This window comes from Oncorhynchus nerka, linkage group LG12 (genome assembly GCF_034236695.1).
Source record: "Oncorhynchus nerka isolate Pitt River linkage group LG12, Oner_Uvic_2.0, whole genome shotgun sequence".
Classification (NCBI taxonomy): Eukaryota; Metazoa; Chordata; class Actinopteri; order Salmoniformes; family Salmonidae; genus Oncorhynchus; species Oncorhynchus nerka.
Genome location: NC_088407.1, coordinates 14779850 through 14801481, shown reverse-complemented (window position 1 = coordinate 14801481; position 21632 = coordinate 14779850). Strand labels below are relative to the sequence as shown.

The 21632-nt window shown below is 48.1% G+C and overlaps 1 protein-coding gene across 1 annotated transcript in view; it reads right to left on the bottom strand.

The window, feature by feature from the left end:
- Positions 1 to 818: 818 nt before the first annotated feature.
- The window catches only part of LOC115122314 (diacylglycerol kinase delta-like), a 94953-nt gene continuing 74139 nt past the window's right edge, over positions 819 to 21632 (bottom strand). The window contains exons 21-31 of the mRNA XM_065025258.1: positions 21533 to 21632; positions 20721 to 20817; positions 19774 to 19881; positions 19417 to 19530; positions 12988 to 13122; positions 12518 to 12681; positions 9245 to 9359; positions 8497 to 8586; positions 6887 to 7006; positions 6646 to 6754; positions 819 to 6065 (exon numbers count right to left, since the gene is read on the bottom strand). The exon at positions 21533 to 21632 is cut by the window's right edge and continues 8 nt beyond it. Of these exons, the coding sequence (XP_064881330.1) occupies positions 6013 to 6065; positions 6646 to 6754; positions 6887 to 7006; positions 8497 to 8586; positions 9245 to 9359; positions 12518 to 12681; positions 12988 to 13122; positions 19417 to 19530; positions 19774 to 19881; positions 20721 to 20817; positions 21533 to 21632 (1205 nt within the window). The 3' untranslated portion in view covers positions 819 to 6012. The remainder of the gene's footprint in view (positions 6066 to 6645; positions 6755 to 6886; positions 7007 to 8496; positions 8587 to 9244; positions 9360 to 12517; positions 12682 to 12987; positions 13123 to 19416; positions 19531 to 19773; positions 19882 to 20720; positions 20818 to 21532) is intronic.

The following is a 21632-nucleotide window of genomic DNA, read 5'->3' as shown; positions in this document are numbered from 1 at the left end:
GTCTACCTGGTAGTGTATCTATACCAACCCTGAATTGCCCTACATTGAGGCTAACTGCACCGTGGTGAGAAAGACAACACAAGCGAACACACAGAAAACACAACCTTATGAAATTTGGTTGCTTTTCTGTTTTGGAGTAAACCTGTTAATAGTGATTAACATTTGTCTCTCACCTGTCACATTCAGTTTGAGGACAAGGTGTTCCACCATCTGTGTGTGTGTGTGTGGGGGGGAGTTGCTCTCTCTCTGCTTTCTTCTCTCTCTTTACATTTCCTAGTAGGATGGTTAGTGTCTCAAATGGTATCTCTCTAACAAATAGGTTGTCCTCTGCCTCTCCTCTCTCCCTTCTCCTCACCTTTATTTTCCTCTCCTCTCCTCCCCGCCCTTCCTCCTACCCCTCTCCTCCCTTCCCCGCCCTTCCTCCTACCCCTCTCCTCCCTGCCCCTCTCCTCTAGGTAGCAGATGTAACCGACAGTGTGGTCAACATGGTTCCCTCTAATGTGGAAGTGTCACTCCGTAAGGTGGATGCTGTGGTCTGGGAGAAACTAGAGAACCCCAAGTTCAAACCAGGACCTAGACACGGGTACTGTCATGTCCCTCTTTAAGCCGTACGTACAGTATCTAACACCAAATAGCCGCTCTGATTACTTGCGTGGCAAAAATACGCAAATGTATCCAGCGATGCAATTTGTAACTCGGAGCAGGATCACCATCTTGTGTTGCGTTTAATGAGCCTTTATGTTTAATTTCTTATCATTATAACAATGGTGATTAGGGTGTCTGACATTAGGTGTGAAATGAAAACATGGACTGGACAGTAATGTTCACTGTATTTTAATGAAAACATGGACCAGACAGTAATGTTCACTGTATTTTAATGATAACATGGACCAGACAGTAATGTTCACTGTATTATAATGATAACATGGACAGACAGTAATGTTCACTGTATTATAATGATAACATGGACTGGACAGACAGTAATGTTCACTGTATTATAATGAAAACATGGACCAGACAGTAATCTTCACTGTATTTTAATGATAACATGGACCGGACAGTAATATTCACTGAAAACATGGACTGGACAGTAATGTTCACTGTATTATAATATGGACTGGACAGTAATGCTCACTGTATTAGAATGAAAACATGGACCAGACAGTAATGTTCACTGTATTTTAATGAAAACATGGACCGGACAGACAGTAATGTTCACTGTATTTTAATGATAACATGGACCAGACAGTAATGTTCACTGTATTATAATGATAACATGGACAGACAGTAATGTTCACTGTATTCCAGGTTCCATAGATTAGGACGATGACATCAGTGGCTTGGATGAGGAGTGAGAGAAACTGATTGTTCAGAATCTTCGAGAAGCGTAGGAGACGCCCGTGTTTGATTGATTGTCCGACCCCGACTGTTAAGGTCAAGAGGATGGTCTCACTAGATGTGAGAGTGATTGATCTATTTTATTGTCCATCTTCCCTACAGTCCTAGGAACGGTAAGGCTGTAAGACTGTTACTGGTTTTTTATTTATAAAGAAATGGTATTGATCTCTACTGTACGCACAGATACAAATATCAATCTGTTATAGAGGAGTTTCTCTCTACCCTCTGGTACAGTGTCCATATTAGGACATAGTCAGGGGTCAGAATCAATGTCCTAATATGGACACCATACTAAGATTTTGTTGTAATGAAATAAGGCCTACTGTATTGAATATTCAGCTACATCCTTTCTGTTTGTGTGTACAGTGTGTGACATGGCGTTAAATGTGCTGTAATATTCATTAAAACCAAAAGGAGGAACTCCATCTATCGAACTTGCATTATGTGTCGCACTTGACACACGCACACGTAGACAGGCTAGGACCAGATCCTGGGACATCGTAAATGACCTTTGACCTTTCACGTGCAGAGCTCTAGTCGACGACAACGCGCCTTTTGATCCAATCCCAGATTAAAGTCACTGATAAAAAATAATCATATGCCTGTAAAACAAGTCAATTCATCGCTTCTAGGCGCGATCATCATCTTATTGGCAAAGTAAACATTTCTGTCGAGTAACGTGTCAAAATAATGGGTTGGCTCGAAGCTAAAAAAAAAAAAACGTATATTTGCAATACTCAATCAAGTCCAATACATGATGACATCAAAGATTCACAATTCAATTCCATCCCTTCTTATCAATTTATACCATTAAATAGTATAATATACAACATCTTGACACTTAGGACTACGGAATAATGTTAGGTCCAAAGGCTAACCTCCCAGCCTGGTTACAGCGATCAACCAGCACAACCAATTAACAGCACAATATTATTCAACATCTTTGAACAAACAACGTGCAACATCAAGTCCAGCATTGCAGAGCAGAGTCCTTCTGTCTGTAAGGGGGGCGTTCACAAGACAAAGTGAGTTCACAAAAACGTATTGTCAAATACACACAACCGTGACATGTAGTCCGACAAGACGTTGTTGCATTGTTCTCCGTTCCTCTCAGTACCTTGGCGATTGACAGCTATATATTTTATGTCACATGAAGACTTCAACACTGTTCAGTACCGATATCCTAGTACCGCGCAACAGACACACAAACAGTTGCTAAGGAACGGTTGGCGTAACCTTGGAGTAACCTTGCAGTAGCATGTTTGAGAATACGTTCTTCCGTGAGATTGTGTTGACTGAGAACATCAGGGTTGCAAAATTCCTTAGACTTTCCTTGTTGGATGATTCCTGGATTTCCTGCTGATTCCCTTCAGGTTAAAACATCTTCCAATCAGGATTTCTATAAAACATGGGAATTTGGGGAGTTACCTGGAATTTTGCAACCCTGTAAAACATACACAGTACCACAAATCCTTTATATACAGTACCAGTCAAACGTTTGGACACACATACTCATTCAAGGGTTTTTCTTTATTTTCTATTTTTTTTTGCTGTAGAATAATAGTGAAGACATGAAAACTATGGAATAACACATATGGAATCATGTAGTGACCAAAATAATGTTAAACAAATCAAAATATATTTTAGATTTGAGATTCTTCAAAGTAGCCAACCTTTGCCTCGATGACAGCTTTGCACACTCTTGGCATGCTATCAACCAGTTCATGAGGTAGTCACGTGAAAAGAATTTCAATTAACAGGTGTGCCTTGTTAAAAGTTAATTTGTGGGATTTCATTCCTTCTTAATGCGTTTGAGCCAATCAGTTGTGTTGTGACAAGGTAGGGGTATACAGAAAATAGTCCTATTTGGTAAAAGACCAAGTCCACAATATGGCAAGAACAGCTCAAATAACCAAAGAGAAAGAACTCCATCATTACTTTAAGACATGAAGGTCAGTCAATCAGGAAAAAACATGAAGCACTACGATGAAACTGGCTCTCATGAGGACCGCCACAGGAAAAGGAGACCCAGAGTTACCTCTCCTGCAGAGGATAAATTCATTAGAGTTACCTGCACATCAGATTGCAGCCCAAATAAATGCTTCAGAGTTCAAGTCAAAAGACACATCTCAACATCTACTGTTCAGAGGAGACTGTGTGAATCAGGCCTTCATGGTCGAATGCTGCTAAGAAACCACTACTAAAGGACACCAATAACAAGAAGAGACTTGCTTGGTCCAAGAAACACGAGTAATTGACATTAGACCGGTGGAAATCTGTCCAAATTTGAGATTTTTGGTTCAAACTGCCGGTTCTTTGTTAGATGCAGAGCACGTGTACGGATGATCTTCGCATGTGTGGTTCCCACTGTGAAGCATGGAGGAGGAGGTGTGATGTTGCTTTTCTGGTCACAGTGTCTGTGATTTATTTAGAATTAAGGGCACACTTAATCAGCACTCTGCAGCGATACGCCATCCCATCTGGTTTGCGCTTAGTGGGACTATAATTTGTTTTTCAACTGTACAATGACCCAAAACACACCTCCAGGCTGTGTAAGGGCTATTAGACCAAGAAGGAGAGTGATGGAATTTTGCATCAGATGAGCTGTCCTCCACAATCACCTAACCTCAACCCAATTGAGATGGTTAGGGATGAGTTGGACCGCAGAGCGAAGGAAAAGCACCCAACAAGTGCTCAGCATATGAGGGAACTCCTTCAAGACAGCTGGAAAAGCATTCCACATGAAGCTGGTTGAGAGAATGCCAAGAGTGTGCAAAGCTGTCATCAAGGCTACTTTGAAGAATCTAAAATACTACATGATTCCATATGTGTTATTTCATAATTTTGATGTCTTCACTATTATTCTACAACGTAGAAAATAGTCAAAATAAAGAAAAATCCTTGAATGAGTACAGTAGGTGTGTCCAAACTTTTGACTGGTACTGTGTGTGTGTGTGTATATATATATATATATATATATATATTTATATATATACACACACACTTTAACATTCGCTTGGTTATATTTATATATTAACACACAATTATCTCTGTATAGATTTGTCATAAATACGACGGAGAGGGACCGTTGTCATAGCAACGGTCACTTTACAACACACACACACACAAATGTGTTCTTTAAGTTTCGCTTTGTAAAGTGCAAGGCAACATACAGTAAACTCGAACGACACAGTAAAATTAACGACACACACACAGTGTCGTTTGCACATACACACACACAATCGTCATATGTCATTTTAAACCAGTGCGCCCGGTAAGAAACTTTCCACATATGTAAAGGTACCTCATTAAAGCCTCTAACAGCAGCATGCTAATGGTACAGTAGCACATTCATATAGCTAACAGTTTATCTGATTGACTATAAACATCATTATTTCAAGTTTGTTCAGCATTAAAATTATTAAATAAATGTTCAAGATATTACAGGACGTTGTAATACATGTTGTATCCATTTCCTAATTTATTATTATTTATGAATTTATTCTTCCTATTAATAACGTAATAAAAAAAATTAAAAAAGTTTATAGAAGTGTCTTCAGATAAGGCGCTACCCAATTTCTACAAGAGAATATATATATATATATATATATATATATACACATACTCAATCGAGACCATTAAGGAATGTATAAGCTCATGGTGAATGTTTGTCCTAACCACAGATCTAGGATCAGATTTCTAATTCTAATCTTGACCTTAGATCAGTGTCTACTGGGCTACTTCTTCCATCTCATAGGATAGTGAAGAGTGGAAGGCATGCAGGGATGGAGACATCAGGCCAGTCATACTACCTTATGAATATTCACACGGTAATATGAATATTCACACTGTAGTATGAATATTCACACAGTAATATGAATATTCACAAGGTAATATGAATATTCACAAGGTAATACGCACACATGTAGTACATTCCTCAATATGACCCTGCAATGGTCTATTTTTCTAGTTAATAATTTGAGATGTTGTTTACATTGTTGTTCATTTGTATTTTTGTTGTTCTTACGGCGATAGGAACAGAAAGCAAAGTCGTCTTCAGACTTCAGATTTATCGAGGAAACTAAAAAGTCCTGTAAGTTGTCACGAAAGTCAATAAAGATTACAAAAGAGAGAAAAGAGGAAGGGTAGTGTAAACGCCTGCCAAAAAAAGGAGTTATTTAAAAATAAAAACAAAAATGGCTGCTCATGTCATGCAAAGGAGAGCTCCGCCTACGTAAACACATTGCGTCGTCAAGGAAACAAGTTGCTAAGAGAGCGTCTCTTCTCCTTCTCTGCTTTCATCTCAAGAAGCCACGCCCACCTCCTGGGTCAGCAGGCCAAATAGAACCAATAACAGGACCCCAAATGGTGAAAAGAATGCAAAGCCACACCCCTTAGTTAAAAACAACTCCTCCCTAATTTCAAAATGGAGAACATCGAGAGTCAAGGGGGAGGTGTTAGCTGAAAGGCGGGAGGGTCGTGGAATCATTTTGTACTTCTCACCCCTCGGTAGGTAAAGCCCACGTCCCGTAGGAAGAAGAGGGTGACACCCCTCGCCTCCCCTGGCTGCCATGGCGAGGTGTGTACCTTGTTAAGCCTTTGCGTTTAAGTTCCTCAATTGCCTGAAGGACCCGTCTCATTTGCGCCACCTTTAATATCCCAAGATGCTGTTGGAGAGAGACAGACAATAACAACAATAGTTCCCCATTTGTTTTATACAGTATATTTGATGGTACTCTTATAAAATCACTACAGGTACTTTATATATGAACTCAAATGTCAAATTATGTAGAAAATGTACACAACAAATACATAATAATTTGGTGGGTGCTTATGCACTATTGTACACGTGTGAATTGGAAATGGTTTTTTTTGTTTTTTGCATATCCAATTTCTGGGTCTGCCATTATAAACAGTTGGGTTAAGTGCCATGTTCAAGGCACACCGACAGATGTTTCACCTTGATGGCTCAGGGATTTGAACTAGCAGCCTTTAGGATACCGGCCCAAAGCTCTAACCGCAAGGCTACCTGCTGCCCCATGTGGTCCAATACCAAGTTATTCATAATTCCACATATATTTGACCAGGGTTGGTAAGAAAATCCCCAGACAATAATTAAGTTCTTACTCTTGATTGCCATCAACACTGGGCCTTAGACCCAAAATGCTTGTGTTAAAACCAAAATGGCCGCCTAGTTTCCTATTGTGCTTTAGGCCTCAAAGCAGGGGGCCTGGCCTGTATTCTTACCTGACAGAGAGCTATTGGACTTCTGCTTGTGGAGCTTCTCTCTCTCCCTCTTCACCTTGGGCATCATCTTCATCTTAATACTGCTCTTACCGCTCACCCTCACAGTGTCCTGGAGAGAGAGAGATGGATGAGAGGAAAGGAGAGAACGAAAGGATAGAGGGAGGACGGAAGGAGATAAATATAAGTTGAGTGGTTGAATAAAAATGACTCCTGCTGTTTTTGATTGCAAACACACACTCACAGCCACCTCCTCAGAGCAGTGCATGGCAGGGCAGATCCAGTGTATGTCGTCCAGCTTGTGGAGTTCAGCGCTCAGACTGCTGAGAGTAGAGAGGAGCTCCTCTTCCTGGGGAGAATCCACCTGAAACAGTGAGACGGGGGAGGAGAGAGGGGAGAAAGGGGGAGAAGGGAGGTATGGATGAGAGGGGAGGGAGGAGAGAGGGGAGATAGGGAGGAGAGATGGAGGGGAGAGAAAGGAAGAAGAGGAAAGGAGATGGAAGGAGAGAGGGAGGGGAGAGAGAAAGGAGGGAAGGAGAGAGGGATAAGAGAGAGGAGAACGGGGAGGAGAGAGGGAGGGGAGAGAGAAAGGAGAAGGAAGAGCGAGGGAGGACAGGGAGCAGAAAGGGCAGGAGAGAGGGAGGGAGGACAGGGAGGAGAAAGGGGAGGAGAGAGGGAGGGAGGACAGGGAGGGGAAAGGAAGGAGAAGAGAGGAAGGAGATGGAAGGAGAGAGGGAGGGGAGAGAGAAAGGAGAGAGAAGAGGGAGGGGAGAGAGAAAGGAGAGAGAAGAGTGAGGGATAAGAGAGAGGAGAAAGGGGAGGAGAGAGGGAGGGGAGGGAGGACAGGGAGGAGAAAGGGGAGGAGAGAGGGAGGGGAGAGAGAAAGGAGTGAGAAGAGCGAGGGAGGACAGGGAGGGGAAAGGGGAGGAGAGAGGGAGGGAGGATAGAGATAGATAACACAGACATACTGTTAGAAACCTTTTTTCACACTACTGAGCCAAACAGAACCGAACCAATTAGACAATCTGTATTGAGTTGGTCAGTTTACGAATTCACTATATTAGCTGAACCAGAGCCGTACAGTAGGGGTTGGTCCTGTACTGTGAACCACTACTGTGTGTGGTGCCAGGGGTTATAGTATACCAGTATACAAGTAGGGGGTTATAGTATACCAGTAGGGGGTTACAGTATACCAGTATACCAGTAGGGGGTTACAGTATACCAGTAGGGGGTTATAGTATACCAGTATACCAGTAGGGGGTTATAGTATAATAGTATACCAGTAGGGGGTTACAGTATACCAGTAGGTGGTTACAGTATACCAGTATACCAGTAGGGGGTTACAGTATACCAGTAGGGGTTATAGTATACCAGTAGGGGTTATAGTATACCAGTAGGGGTTATAGTATACCAGTAGGGGTTATAGTATACCAGTAGGGGTATAGTATACCAGTAGGGGTTACAGTATACCAGTATACCAGTAGGGGTTATAGTATACCAGTAGGGGGTTATAGTATACCAGTAGGGGTTACAGTATACCAGTAGGGGTTATAGTATACCAGTATACCAGTAGGGGTTACAGTATACAAGTAGGGGTTATAGTATACCAGTATACCAGTAGGGGGTTATAGTATACCAGTAGGGGGTTATAGTATACCAGTAGGGGGTTATAGTATACCAGTAGGGGGTTATAGTATACCAGTAGGGGGTTATAGTATACCAGTAGGGGGTTATAGTATACCAGTAGGGGGTTATAGTATACCAGTAGGGGGTTACAGTATACCAGTAGGGGGTTACAGTATACCAGTAGGGGGTTACAGTATACCAGTATACCAGTAGGGGGTTATAGTATACCAGTAGTTTCCCCTCCAGCAGCATCGTGGTCTCCAGCTGAAGGACTCTACTGCTGTTCACGATCTCCACTGCTGTACTGCGACTCAGACACTGAAGAGCACAGACAACTGGTGAGGACAACACTTCAAAATGGAGAGTTACCCATTTTACCACAGGAGGCTGGTGGGAGGAGCTCTAGGAGGACAGGCTCATTGTAATGACTGGAATGGAATATATGGAACGGTATCAAACATCTGGAAACCACACTTGTGACTGTTTCATTCATTCCATTCCAGCCATTACAACGAGCCCATCCTCCTATAGCTCCTCCCAGCAGCCCATCCTCCTATAGCTCCTCCCACCAGCCCATCCTCCTATAGCTCCTCCCACCAGCCCATCCTCCTATAGCTCCTCCCACCAGCCCATCCTCCTATAGCTCCTCCCAGCAGCCCATGCTCCTCCCAGCAGCCCATCCTCCTATAGCTCCTCCCAGCAGCCCATCCTCCTATAGCTCCTCCCACCAGCCCATCCTCCTATAGCTCCTCCCACCAGCCCATCCTCCTATAGCTCCTCCCACCAGCCTCATTGTATTTTGATGTTCAGAGATGTAAAGAAATTGGAAAAGGCCCTTAACACACAACGCAAACTCTTATACATCATCCTTTTGATTTGAATACCGTTGAAATAAATGATGTTGATCAGGAAAGGGATCATGGGAAGGGTAGCTATAGACATGTAGAGTGGCTGCTGGGTAGTGTAGTTGTCTTACCTCAGGGCTGGACGGCTTGGAGGGGAAGGCTTCACTGAGGACCAGGGCACTGGCGTTGACAGCATGAGCTAACTCCTGTTCCACCAGCTTGTGTGTCTTAGCCGCATCTCTTATCCTATTGGACAATACAACACTGTATTAATGTTATCCTATTGGACAATACACCACTGTATTAATGTTATCCTACTGGACAATACAACACTGTATTAATGTTTCCCTATTGGACAATACAACACTGTATTAATGTTATCCTACTGGACAATACAACACTGTATTAATGTTTCCCTATTGGACAATACAACACTGTATTAATGTAATCCTATTAGACACAATACATCACTGTATTACTGTTATCCTATTGGACAATACAACAATACAACACTGTAATAATGTTATCCTATTGGACAATACAACACTGTATTAATGTTATCCTATTGGACAATATAGCACTGTAATAATGTTATCCTATTGGACAATACAACACTGTATTAATGTTATCCTATTGGACAATACAACACTGTAATAATGTTATCCTATTGGACAATATAGCACTGTAATAATGTTATCCTATTGGACAATACAACACTGTATTAATGTTATCATATTGGACAATACAACACTGTATTAATGTTATCCTATTGGACAATACAACACTGTATTAATGTTATCCTATTGGACAATACAACACTGTAATAATGTTATCCTATTGGACAATACAACACTGTATTAATGTTATCCTATTGGACAATACAACACTGTATTAATGTTTCCCTATTGGACAATACAACACTGTATTAATGTTATCCTATTGGACAATACAACACTGTATTAATGTTATCCTATTGGACAATACAACACTGTATTAATGTTTCCCTATTGGACAATACAACACTGTAATAATGTTATCCTATTGGACAATACAACACTGTATTAATGTTATCCTATTGGACAATACAACACTGTATTAATGTTATCCTATTGGACAATACAACACTGTATTAATGTTATCCTATTGGACAATACAACACTGTATTAATGTTATCCTATTGGACAATACAACACTGTATTAATGTTTCCCTATTGGACAATACAACACTGTAATCCTATTGGACAATACAACACTGTATTAATGTTATCCTATTGGACAATACAACACTGTAATCCTATTGGACAATACAACACTGTATTAAGTGCTGTGATAGAAATGAAACCATTGAATTAGACTTTTTGAATTGAAACGTCACTACTTTTTCAAACGTAATTACATTTTAGAAATATGTATTTCCTGTCTAAATAGGCCTAAACTTGGGTCAAGGGTCAAAATGACAGTTTGGTTCTGGTTTTATACTTTCTATTCCATGTTCTGCAGCAGCTTCTCAGGAACACAGAACACAGGACAGGACTCACCACTGCTGAGATGTCTTATTTTCAAGTGATCGGAAAAGGTCAAAAAGGTCAAGTACAGGTCAATAATAACCCCTAAGCAAATCATCTGTCAGGTCAAAAAGGTCAAGTACAGGTCAATGATAACCCCTAAGCAAATCATCTGTCAGGTCAAAAAGGTCAAGTACAGGTCAATGATAACCCCTAAGCAAATCATCTGTCAGGTCAAAAAGGTCAAGTACAGGTCAGTGATAACCCCTAAGCAAATCATCTGTCTGGAATCTTAAATTCAACACTTTTATCTCAAGATACAAATCTTCATGCTTTAATGCAAAACTGAGATTTTGTAAATATTTGAAACAACTTATGAAATTAGAATTGTTATACTACGCATTATGCAATGTTCCATTCATTTAAATGGGAAAAGTATAAATGCTTCTACTCTTAAACCTTTTGAGATAGACACTCCAAACTAGCTTCATGTTTACACTGAGGAGTAGGTGAAACACACAGAGAGGAGTAACAGTACGTTTAAATGACATTACATCATCACGAACACAAAGCAGGGTAACTATTTACCATTTTGTAACAGTTAGCCTACTGTATATATTATCAGTTATTAGATGTTGTTTTCAGTAGTCTAACTGATTAGACCTAAAGTCCCAAATTATACACCCACCATGTGTCCATGTTACCTCTATACACCCACCCTGTGTCCATGCTACAGTACCTCCATACACCCACACTGAGAACTGAGCTGCCTCCATACACCCACACTGAGAACTGAGCTGCCTCCATACACCCACACTGAGAACTGAGCTGCTTCTATACACCCACACTGAGAACTGAGCTGCCTCCATACACCCACACTGAGAACTGAGCTGCCTCTATACACCCACACTGAGAACTGAGCTGCCTCCATACACCCACACTGAGAACTGAGCTGCCTCCATACACCCACACTGAGAACTGAGCTGCCTCCATACACCCACACTGAGAACTGAGCTGCCTCCATACACCCACACTGAGAACTGAGCTGCCTCCATACACCCACACTGAGAACTGAGCTGCCTCCATACACCCACACTGAGAACTGAGCTGCCTCTATACACCCACACTGAGAACTGAGCTGCCTCCATACACCCACACTGAGAACTGAGCTGCCTCCATACACCCACACTGAGAACTGAGCTGCCTCCATACACCCACACTGAGAACTGAGCTGCCTCCATACACCCACACTGAGAACTGAGCTGCCTCCATACACCCACACTGAGAACTGAGCTGCCTCCATACACCCACACTGAGAACTGAGCTGCCTCCATACACCCACACTGAGAACTGAGCTGCCTCCATACACCCACACTGAGAACTGAGCTGCCTCCATACACCCACACTGAGAACTGAGCTGCCTGCGAGAAAAATAGGACTTTTGTGTTTTTTCAATGTATTGGTATGTAGCTATGATTTCATCGATTGTAGCACTGCAGCCACTGAATTCTGGTAGTTTTCACTTGAAAGGAAAAAAAACATAAAATCACAAAACAGCCTACTGCTGTTTAATGGAGAATTCTCTCTCATCCTGTCCATTATCTGTCACGTCACCTGACACCGGAAAGGAGACGTACAGAATCTAAACTGACCAATCAAAATACAAAAATAAAAAATGTCATTGAACACACACACACACCTAGTGATGAGCGTGTCTGCCAACATGCCTAGCTGCTGTGTACACACACACACACACCTAGTGATGAGCGTGTCTGCCAACATGCCTAGCTGCTGTGTACACACACACACACACACACACACACACACACACACACACACACACACACACACACACACACACACACACACACACACACACACACACACACACACACACACCTAGTGATGAGCATGTCTGCCACCAGGCCCAGCTGCTGTACTTGAGCACACTCCTCCTCTGTGAGGTATTCCATAGACTGCTGAGAGTTGAGGCGGGGCCTGGAGGAATGGTAGCTGTCAATTTTCCTCTTGTCCTCCCATGACGTCAGAGTCCTCTCAAAGTTCTGGAATGTAAACACAGAACAGATAGAATTAGAGCCATAGAAAGACGTCAGAGTCCTCTCAAAGTTCTGGAACTTAGAAATAGAACTTAGAAATAGAATGAACAGACTGGACATGATGGATGCGTAGAGGTTTCTCTGATAAATCAGTTGCCCTAATGCAGTGTTCCTCAATCCTGGTGCGTGTAGGCTTCTGTTCCAGCCCGACACTCACCTCATTGGACAAACCAAACTAATATCTGCTAAGTGGAATTAGGTGCGTCAGAAATGTCCCGGAACAGAAGCTTACTGCTCAAAACGCACACCTACCCGGTCTCTGGTTAGCATCTGAGCTCTGTTCTTGTGTGTGATCTTGACTATCCCTGGAGGCTGAATCCATGCTTCTCCATCCACCTGTACTGGTACCCCCTCGTCTCCTAGGATAGTGATCTTTACCTGACGACACTGGAGAAAGAGGAGAAGGAGAGAGAGGGGGAGGGAGAGAGAGAGAGGGTGAGGGAGAGAGAGAGAGAGGGAGGGAGAAGAGAGAGAGGGAGAGGGACAGAGAGAGGGGGAGGGACAGAGAGAGGGGGAGGGACAGAGAGAGAGGGGGAGGGACAGAGAGAGAGGGGGGAGGGAGAGGGGAGGGACAGAGAGAGAGGGGAGGGACAGAGAGAGAGGGGAGGGACAGAGAGAGAGGGGAGGGACAGAGAGAGAGGGGAGGGACAGAGAGAGAGAGAGAGGGACAGAGAGAGAGGGGGAGGGACAGAGAGAGAGAGAGAGGGACAGAGAGAGAGGGGGACAGAGAGAGAGGGGGACAGAGAGAGAGAGAGAGGGACAGAGAGAGAGAGGGACAGAGAGAGAGGGGGAGGGACAGAGAGAGAGAGGGACAGAGAGAGAGAGAGGGACAGAGAGAGAGAGAGGGACAGAGAGAGAGAGAGGGACAGAGAGAGAGAGAGGGACAGAGAGAGAGAGAGGGACAGAGAGAGAGAGAGGGACAGAGAGAGAGAGGGGGACAGAGAGAGAGAGGGGGACAGAGAGAGAGAGAGGGACAGAGAGAGAGGGGGACAGAGAGAGAGGGGGGAGGGACAGAGAGAGAGGGGGAGGGACAGAGAGAGAGGGGGAGGGACAGAGAGAGAGGGGAGGGACAGAGAGAGAGGGGGAGGGACAGAGAGAGAGGGGAGGGACAGAGAGGGGGAGGGACAGAGAGAGAGGGGGAGGGACAGAGAGAGAGGGGAGGGACAGAGAGAGAGGGGAGGGAGAGAGAGAGAGGGGAGGGACAGAGAGAGGGGGAGGGAGAGAGAGAGGGGAGGGACAGAGAGAGAGGGGGAGGGACAGAGAGAGAGGGGCAGGGACAGAGAGAGGGGCAGGGACAGAGAGAGAGGGGAGGGACAGAGAGAGGGGAGGGACAGAGAGAGAGGGGGGGACAGAGAGAGGGAGGGACAGAGAGAGAGGGGGAGGGACAGAGAGAGAGGGGAGGGACAGAGAGAGGGGGAGGGACAGAGAGAGAGAGAGAGGACAGAGAGAGAGAGGGGGAGGAGGGACAGAGAGAGGGACAGAGAGAGAGGGGACAGAGAGAGAGGGGGAGGGACAGAGAGAGAGGGGAGGGACAGAGAGAGAGGGACAGAGAGAGAGAGGAGGGACAGAGAGAGAGAGGGACAGAGAGAGAGGGACAGAGAGAGAGGGACAGACAGAGAGAGAGAGGGACAGAGAGAGAGAGAGGGACAGGAGAGAGAGAGGACAGAGAGAGAGAGAGGGACAGAGAGAGAGAGAGGGACAGAGAGAGAGGGGGACAGAGAGAGAGGGGAGGGACAGAGAGAGAGGGGGAGGGACAGAGAGAGGGGGAGGGACAGAGAGGGGGAGGGACAGAGAGAGAGGGGAGGGACAGAGAGAGAGGGGGAGGGACAGAGAGAGAGGGGGAGGGAGAGAGAGAGAGGGAGGGACAGAGAGAGAGAGGGAGGGACAGAGAGAGAGGGGAGGGACAGAGAGAGAGGGGGAGGGACAGAGAGAGGAGGGACAGAGAGAGGGGGACAGAGAGAGGGGGGACAGAGAGAGAGGGGAGGGAGGACAGGAGAGAGGGGAGGGACAGAGAGAGAGGGGGAGGGACAGAGAGAGAGGGGGAGGGACAGAGAGAGAGAGAGGGACAGAGAGAGAGAGGGACAGAGACAGAGAGAGAGGGACAGAGACAGAGAGAGAGAGGGACAGAGACAGAGAGAGAGAGGGACAGAGACAGAGGGACAGAGAGAGAGGGGAGGGACAGAGAGAGAGGGGGAGGGACAGAGAGAGGGGGAGGGACAGAGAGAGGGGGAGGGACAAAGAGAGGGGGAGGGACAGAGAGAGGGGGAGGGACAGAGAGAGATGGAGGGAGGGACAGAGAGAGAGAGGGAGGGACAGAGAGAAAGGGAGGGAGGGACAGAGAGGGAGGGACAGAGAGAGGGGGAGGGACAGAGAGAGAGAGGGACAGAGAGAGAGGGACAGAGAGAGAGGGACAGAGAGAGAGGGGGAGGGACAGAGAGAGAGCGGGAGGGACAGAGAGAGAGCGGGAGGGACAGAGAGAGAGCGGGAGGGACAGAGAGAGGGGGAAGGACAGAGAGAGAGGGAGGGACAGAGAGAGAGGGGGAGGGAGGACAGAGAGAGAGAGAGAGAGGGGAGGGACAGAGAGAGGGGGAGGGACAGAGAGAGAGGGGGAGGACAGAGAGAGGGGGGGGACAGAGAGAGAGGGGGAGAGAGAGAGGGGAGGGACAGAGAGAGGGGAGGGACAGAGAGAGAGGGAGGGACAGAGAGAGAGAGGGGGAGGGACAGAGAGAGGGGGAGGGACAGAGAGAGAGGGGGAGGGACAGAGAGAGAGGGGGAGGGACAGAGAGAGAGGGGAGGGACAGAGAGAGAGGGGGACAGAGAGAGAGGGGGGACAGAGAGAGAGGACAGAGAGAGAGGGGGAGGACAGAGCGAGAGGAGGGACAGAGAGAGAGGGACAGAGAGAGAGGGGAGGGACAGAGAGAGAGGGGAGGGAGAGAGAGAGGGGAGGGACAGAGAGAGAGGGGGAGGGACAGAGAGAGAGGGAGGGACAGAGAGAGAGGGGGGGACAGAGAGAGAGGGGAGGACAGAGAGAGAGGGGGAGGGACAGAGAGAGAGGGAGAGAGAGAGAGAGGGAGGGAGAGAGAGAGAGAGGGAGGGACAGAGAGAGAGAGGGAGGGACAGAGAAAGAGAGGGAGGGACAGAGAGAGAGAGAGGGAGGGACAGAGAGAGGGGAGGGACAGAGAGAGGGGGAGGGACAGAGAGAGAGGGGGAGGGACAGAGAGAGAGGGGGAGGGACAGAGAGAGAGGGGAGGGACAGAGAGAGAGGGGGAGGGACAGAGAGAGAGGGGGAGGGACAGAGAGAGAGGGGGACAGAGAGAGAGGGGGGACAGAGAGAGAGGGGGAGGGACAGAGAGAGAGGGGAGGGACAGAGAGAGAGGGGGAGGGACAGAGAGAGAGGGGGAGGGACAGAGAGAGGGAGGGACAGAGAGAGAGAGGGACAGAGAGAGAGGGACAGAGAGAGAGGGACAGAGAGAGAGGGACAGAGAGAGAGAGACAGAGAGAGAGAGAGGGACAGAAAGAGAGAGAGAGAGAGGGACAGAGAGAGAGAGAGGGACAGAGAGAGAGAGAGAGGGACAGAGAGAGAGGGGGAGGGACAGAGAGAGGGAGGGACAGAGAGAGAGAGGGACAGAGAGAGAGAGGGACAGAGAGAGAGGGACAGAGAGAGAGAGACAGAGAGAGAGAGAGGGACAGAAAGAGAGAGAGGGACAGAGAGAGAGAGAGGGACAGAGAGAGAGGGACAGAGAGAGAGAGAGGGACAGAGAGAGAGGGGGGACAGAGAGAGAGGGGAGGGACAGAGAGAGAGGGGGAGGGACAGAGAGGGGGAGGGACAGAGAGGGGGAGGGACAGAGAGAGAGGGGGAGGGACAGAGAGAGAGGGGGAGGGACAGAGAGAGAGAGGGAGGGACAGAGAGAGAGGGGGAGGGACAGAGAGAGAGGGGGAGGGACAGAGAGAGAGGGGGAGGGACAGAGAGAGAGGGGAGGGACAGAGAGAGAGGGACAGAGAGAGAGGGGGAGGGACAGAGAGAGGGGGACAGAGAGAGGGGACAGAGAGAGAGGGGGAGGGACAGAGAGAGAGAGAGGGACAGAGAGAGAGGGACAGAGAGAGAGGGACAGAGACAGAGAGAGAGAGGGACAGAGACAGAGAGAGAGAGGGACAGAGACAGAGGGACAGGGACAGAGAGAGAGGGGGAGGGACAGAGAGAGAGGGGGAGGGACAGAGAGAGAGGGGGAGGGACAGAGAGAGAGGGGAGGGACAGAGAGAGAGGGGAGGGACAGAGAGAGGGGGAGGGACAGAGAGAGGGGAGGGACAAAGAGAGGGGGAGGGACAGAGAGAGGGGGAGGGACAGAGAGAGAGGGAGGGAGGGACAGAGAGAGAGAGGGAGGGACAGAGAGAGAGAGAGGGGGAGGGACAGAGAGAGAGAGAGAGAGAGGGACAGAGAGAGAGGGACAGAGCGAGAGGGACAGAGAGAGAGCGGGAGGGACAGAGAGAGAGCGGGAGGGACAGAGAGAGAGAGCGGGAGGGACAGAGAGAGGGGGAAGGACAGAGAGAGAGGAGGGACAGAGAGAGAGGGGGAGGGAGGGACAGAGAGAGAGAGAGAGAGGGGAGGGACAGAGAGAGAGGGGGAGGGACAGAGAGAGAGGGGAGGGACAGAGAGAGAGGGGGAGGGACAGGGACAGAGAGAGAGGGGGAGGGACAGAGAGAGAGGGGGACAGAGAGAGAGGGGAGAGAGAGAGGGGAGGGACAGAGCGAGGGGAAGGACAGAGAGAGAGGGAGGGACAGAGAGAGAGGGGGAGGGAGGGACAGAGAGAGAGAGAGAGAGGGGGAGGGACAGAGAGAGAGGGAGGACAGAGAGAGAGGGGGGACAGAGAGAGAGGGGGGGACAGAGAGAGAGGGGGACAGAGAGAGAGGGGGAGAGAGAGAGGGGGAGAGACAGAGCGAGAGGGGACAGAGGGACAGAGAGAGAGAGGGGGAGGGACAGAGAGAGAGGGGGAGGGACAGAGAGAGAGGGGGAGGGACAGAGAGAGAGGGGGAGGGACAGAGAGAGAGGAGGGACAGAGAGAGAGGGGGAGGGACAGAGAGAGAGGGGAGGGACAGAGAGAGGGAGGGAGGGACAGAGAGAGGGGAGGGACAGAGAGAGAGGGGGAGGGACAGAGAGAAGGGAGGGACAGAGGAGGGGGAGGGACAGAGAGAGAGGGGGAGGGACAGAGAGAGAGGGGGAGGGACAGAGAGAGAGGGGGAGGACAGAGAGAGAGAGAGGGAGGGACAGAGAGAGAGAGGGACAGAGAGGGAGAGAGAGGAGACAGAGAGGGAGAGAGAGAGAGAGGGGGACAGAGAGAGGGGGAGGGACAGAGAGAGAGAGGACAGAGAGAGAGAGAGAGGGGGACAGAGAGAGGACAGAGAGAGAGGGGACAGAGAGAGGGGAGAGGAGGGACAGAGAGAGAGAGGGGGAGGGACAGAGAGAGAGGGGGAGGACAGAGAGAGAGAGAGGGACAGAGAGAGAGAGAGGGACAGAGAGAGAGAGAGGGACAGAGAGAGGGAGGGACAGAGAGAGAGGGACAGAGAGAGAGAGAGGGACAGAGAGAGAGAGGGACAGAGAGAGAGAGGGACAGAGAGAGAGAGGGACAGAGAGAGAGAGGGACAGAGGGAGAGAGAGAGGGGGGGACAGAGAGAGAGGGGGACAGAGAGAGAGGGAGGGAGAGAGAGAGAGGGAGGGACAGAGAGAGAGAGGGGAGGGACAGAGAGGGGGAGGGACAGAGAGAGAGGGGGAGGGACAGAGAGAGAGAGGGGAGGGACAGAGAGAGGGAGGGACAGAGAGAGAGGGACAGAGAGAGAGAGGGAGGGGAGAGAGAGAGGGAGGGACAGAGAGAGAGGGGAGGGACAGAGAGAGAGGGAGGGACAGAGAGGAGGGGAGGGACAGAGAGGGGGGAGGGACAGAGAGAGGGGAGGGACAGGGGGGGAGGGAGAGAGAGGGGAGGGACAGAGAGAGAGGGAGGGACAGAGAGAGAGGGGAGGGACAGAGAGAGAGAGGGAGGGAGAGAGAGGGGAGGGGGAGAGGGGGGAGGGAGGGGAGAGAGAGGGGAGGGACAGAGAGAGAGGGGAGGGACAGAGAGAGAGGGGAGGGAGAGAGAGGGGAGGGACAGAGAGAGGGGAGGGACAGAGAGAGATGGGGAGGGACAGAGAGAGGGGAGTGGAGAGAGGGGGGAGGGACAGAGAGTGTGTGTGTGGACAGTGTGAGATGGAGTGTGGGACAGAGAGAGGGCGGACGGTGGTGTGGAGAGAGAGGGGAGGGACAGAGAGTGTGTGTGTGAGTGGACAGAGAGATGGATGGGTGGTGTGGAAAATAAATGTGTGTGTGTGTGGTACCTGTGTGATGCGATGGTGTGTGTGTGTGTGTGTGTGTGTGTGTGTTACGTGCGATGCGGTGGTGTGTGTGTGTGTGTGTGTGTGTTACCCGGTGGCGATGTGTGTGGTGTGTGTGTGTTACCCAGCGATGCGGTGGTGTGTGTGTGTGTGTGTTACCTGTGCGATGCGGTGGTGTGTGTGTGTGTGTGTGTGTGTGTGTGTTACCAGTGCGATGCGGTGGTGTGTGTGTGTTACCTGTGCGATGCGGTGGTGTGTGTGTGTGTGTGTGTGTGTGTTACCTGTGCGATGCGGTGGTGTGTGTGTGTGTGTGTGTGTTACCTGTGCGATGCGGTGGTGTTGGATGTTGATGACTCTGGACACAGCCATCTGCATGCTGCCAAACACAGCCACCACCTCCAGCTTCTTATCGTCAAATGACGGGGCGCCAAAGTTCTTCACACACAATAACAATGATACTACATTTAACCTTCACTAATGCAAAGACAAAACACATACAGGATTAACATTCTATTCTGACACGGAATGCCATCGAGGACCACTTTGGAAACAAGAGTTTTGATTCATGTTTTCCAGTGTGAGGAAATCTGAGATCAAACGCACATTCAACATCATTGTCAACAATTCAATTCAATAATGAATAAGACTGTGTCTAAATGTAAACAGAGAAATACTAACGCTGTCCTCTTTGGTGCCACCCCAGAAGTTGATTCCTCCTGCATAGCTGGAGATGTTGAGAACAGCTAGTCCCTGAAGACTGGGCAGACATATAGAGACACCATCACACTGGAGAGAGAGAGAGAGAAAGAGAGAAAAAGGAGAGAGAGAGAAAGAGAGGGAGAAAAGAGAGAGAGAGAGACAGAGAGAGAAAGAGGAAGAGAGGGAGAAAGGAGAGAGAGAGAGAGGGAGAGAGAGAGAGAAAGAGAGGGAGAAAGGAGAGAGAGAAAGAAGAAGAGAGGGAGAAAAGAGAGAGAGAAAGAAGAAGAGAGGGAGAAAAGAGAGAGAGAGAGAGAAAGGGAGGGAGAAAAGAGAGAGAAATGAGAAAGAGAGAGACAAAGAGAGAGAAAGAGGAAGAGAGGGAGAAAGGAGAGAGAGAGAGGAAGAGAGGGAGAAAGGAGAGAGAGAGAGAAAGAGAGGGAGAAAGGAGAGAGAAAGAAGAAGAGAGGGAGAAAAGAGAGAGAGAGGGAGAAAAGAGAGAGGAGGAGAAAGAGAGGGAGAAAAGAGAGAGAGAGTGAAAAAGGAGAGAGAGAGAGTGAAGTCAGAGTCAACGGTAGGATGATTCTGATCCACTAAACAACATGTTACTGTCTATCACTGTCTATCACCTCCAACACTACCCGTGTCTCTGACCTTACCTCCAACACTACCCGTGTCTGTGACCTTACCTCCAACACTACCCGTGTCTGTGACCTTACCTCCAACACTACCCGTGTCTGTGACCTTACCTCCAACACTACCCGTGTCTGTGACCTTACCTCCAACACTACCCGTGTCTCTGACCTTACCTCCAACACTACCCGTGTCTGTGACCTTACCTCCAACACTACCCGTGTCTGTGACCTTACCTCCAACACTACCCGTGTCTGTGACCTTACCTCCAACACTACCCGTGTCTCTGACCTTACCTCCAACAGTACCCGTTGCTCCAGGTTCTTATACGTCTTATGCACCAGCTCCTTGGTTCCCATTACCCCATACCACAACTTGTTCTTAGTACGACTACTGCAGAAAGACAGAGAGACAGAGACAGAGAGAGACACAGAGAGAGAGACACAGAGAGAGACACAGAGAGAGAGACACAGAGAGAGAGACACAGAGAGAAACACAGAGAGAGACACAGAGAGAGACACAGAGAGACACAGAGAGAGACACAGAGAGAGACACACAGAGAGAGACACAGAGAGAGACACAGAGACACACAGAGAGAGACACAGAGAGACACACAGAGAGAGACACAGAGAGACACACAGAGAGAGACACACAGAGAGAGACACAGAGAGAGACACAGAGAGACACAGAGAGAGACACAGAGAGAGACACAGAGAGACACACAGAGAGAGACACAGAGAGACACACAGAGAGAGACACAGAGAGAGACACAGAGAGACACACAGAGAGAGACACAGAGAGAGACACACAGAGAGAGACACAGAGAGAGACACACAGAGAGAGACACAGAGAGAGACACAGAGAGACACAGAGAGAGACACAGAGAGAGACACAGAGAGAGACAGAGAGAGACACAGAGAGACACAGAGAGACACACAGAGAGAGACACAGAGAGAGACACAGAGAGAGACACAGAGAGAGACACAGAAGGAGGATAGAAAGAGAAGGAGGAGACTCAAAATATCAACATAAAAAATATCAACAACTGCACACAGAATGTTACATTTCAACTTGAATGCTTATGTGTTCATGAGCATGCAGGCAGTACCTGCATTTCTTGGGATGTTCATCTCTCTTGTTGTTAAACTCCAGGGAGATCTTAGCATCCAGACCGATCCCAAAGTAATTGTTCAGTACACATTTCTCTG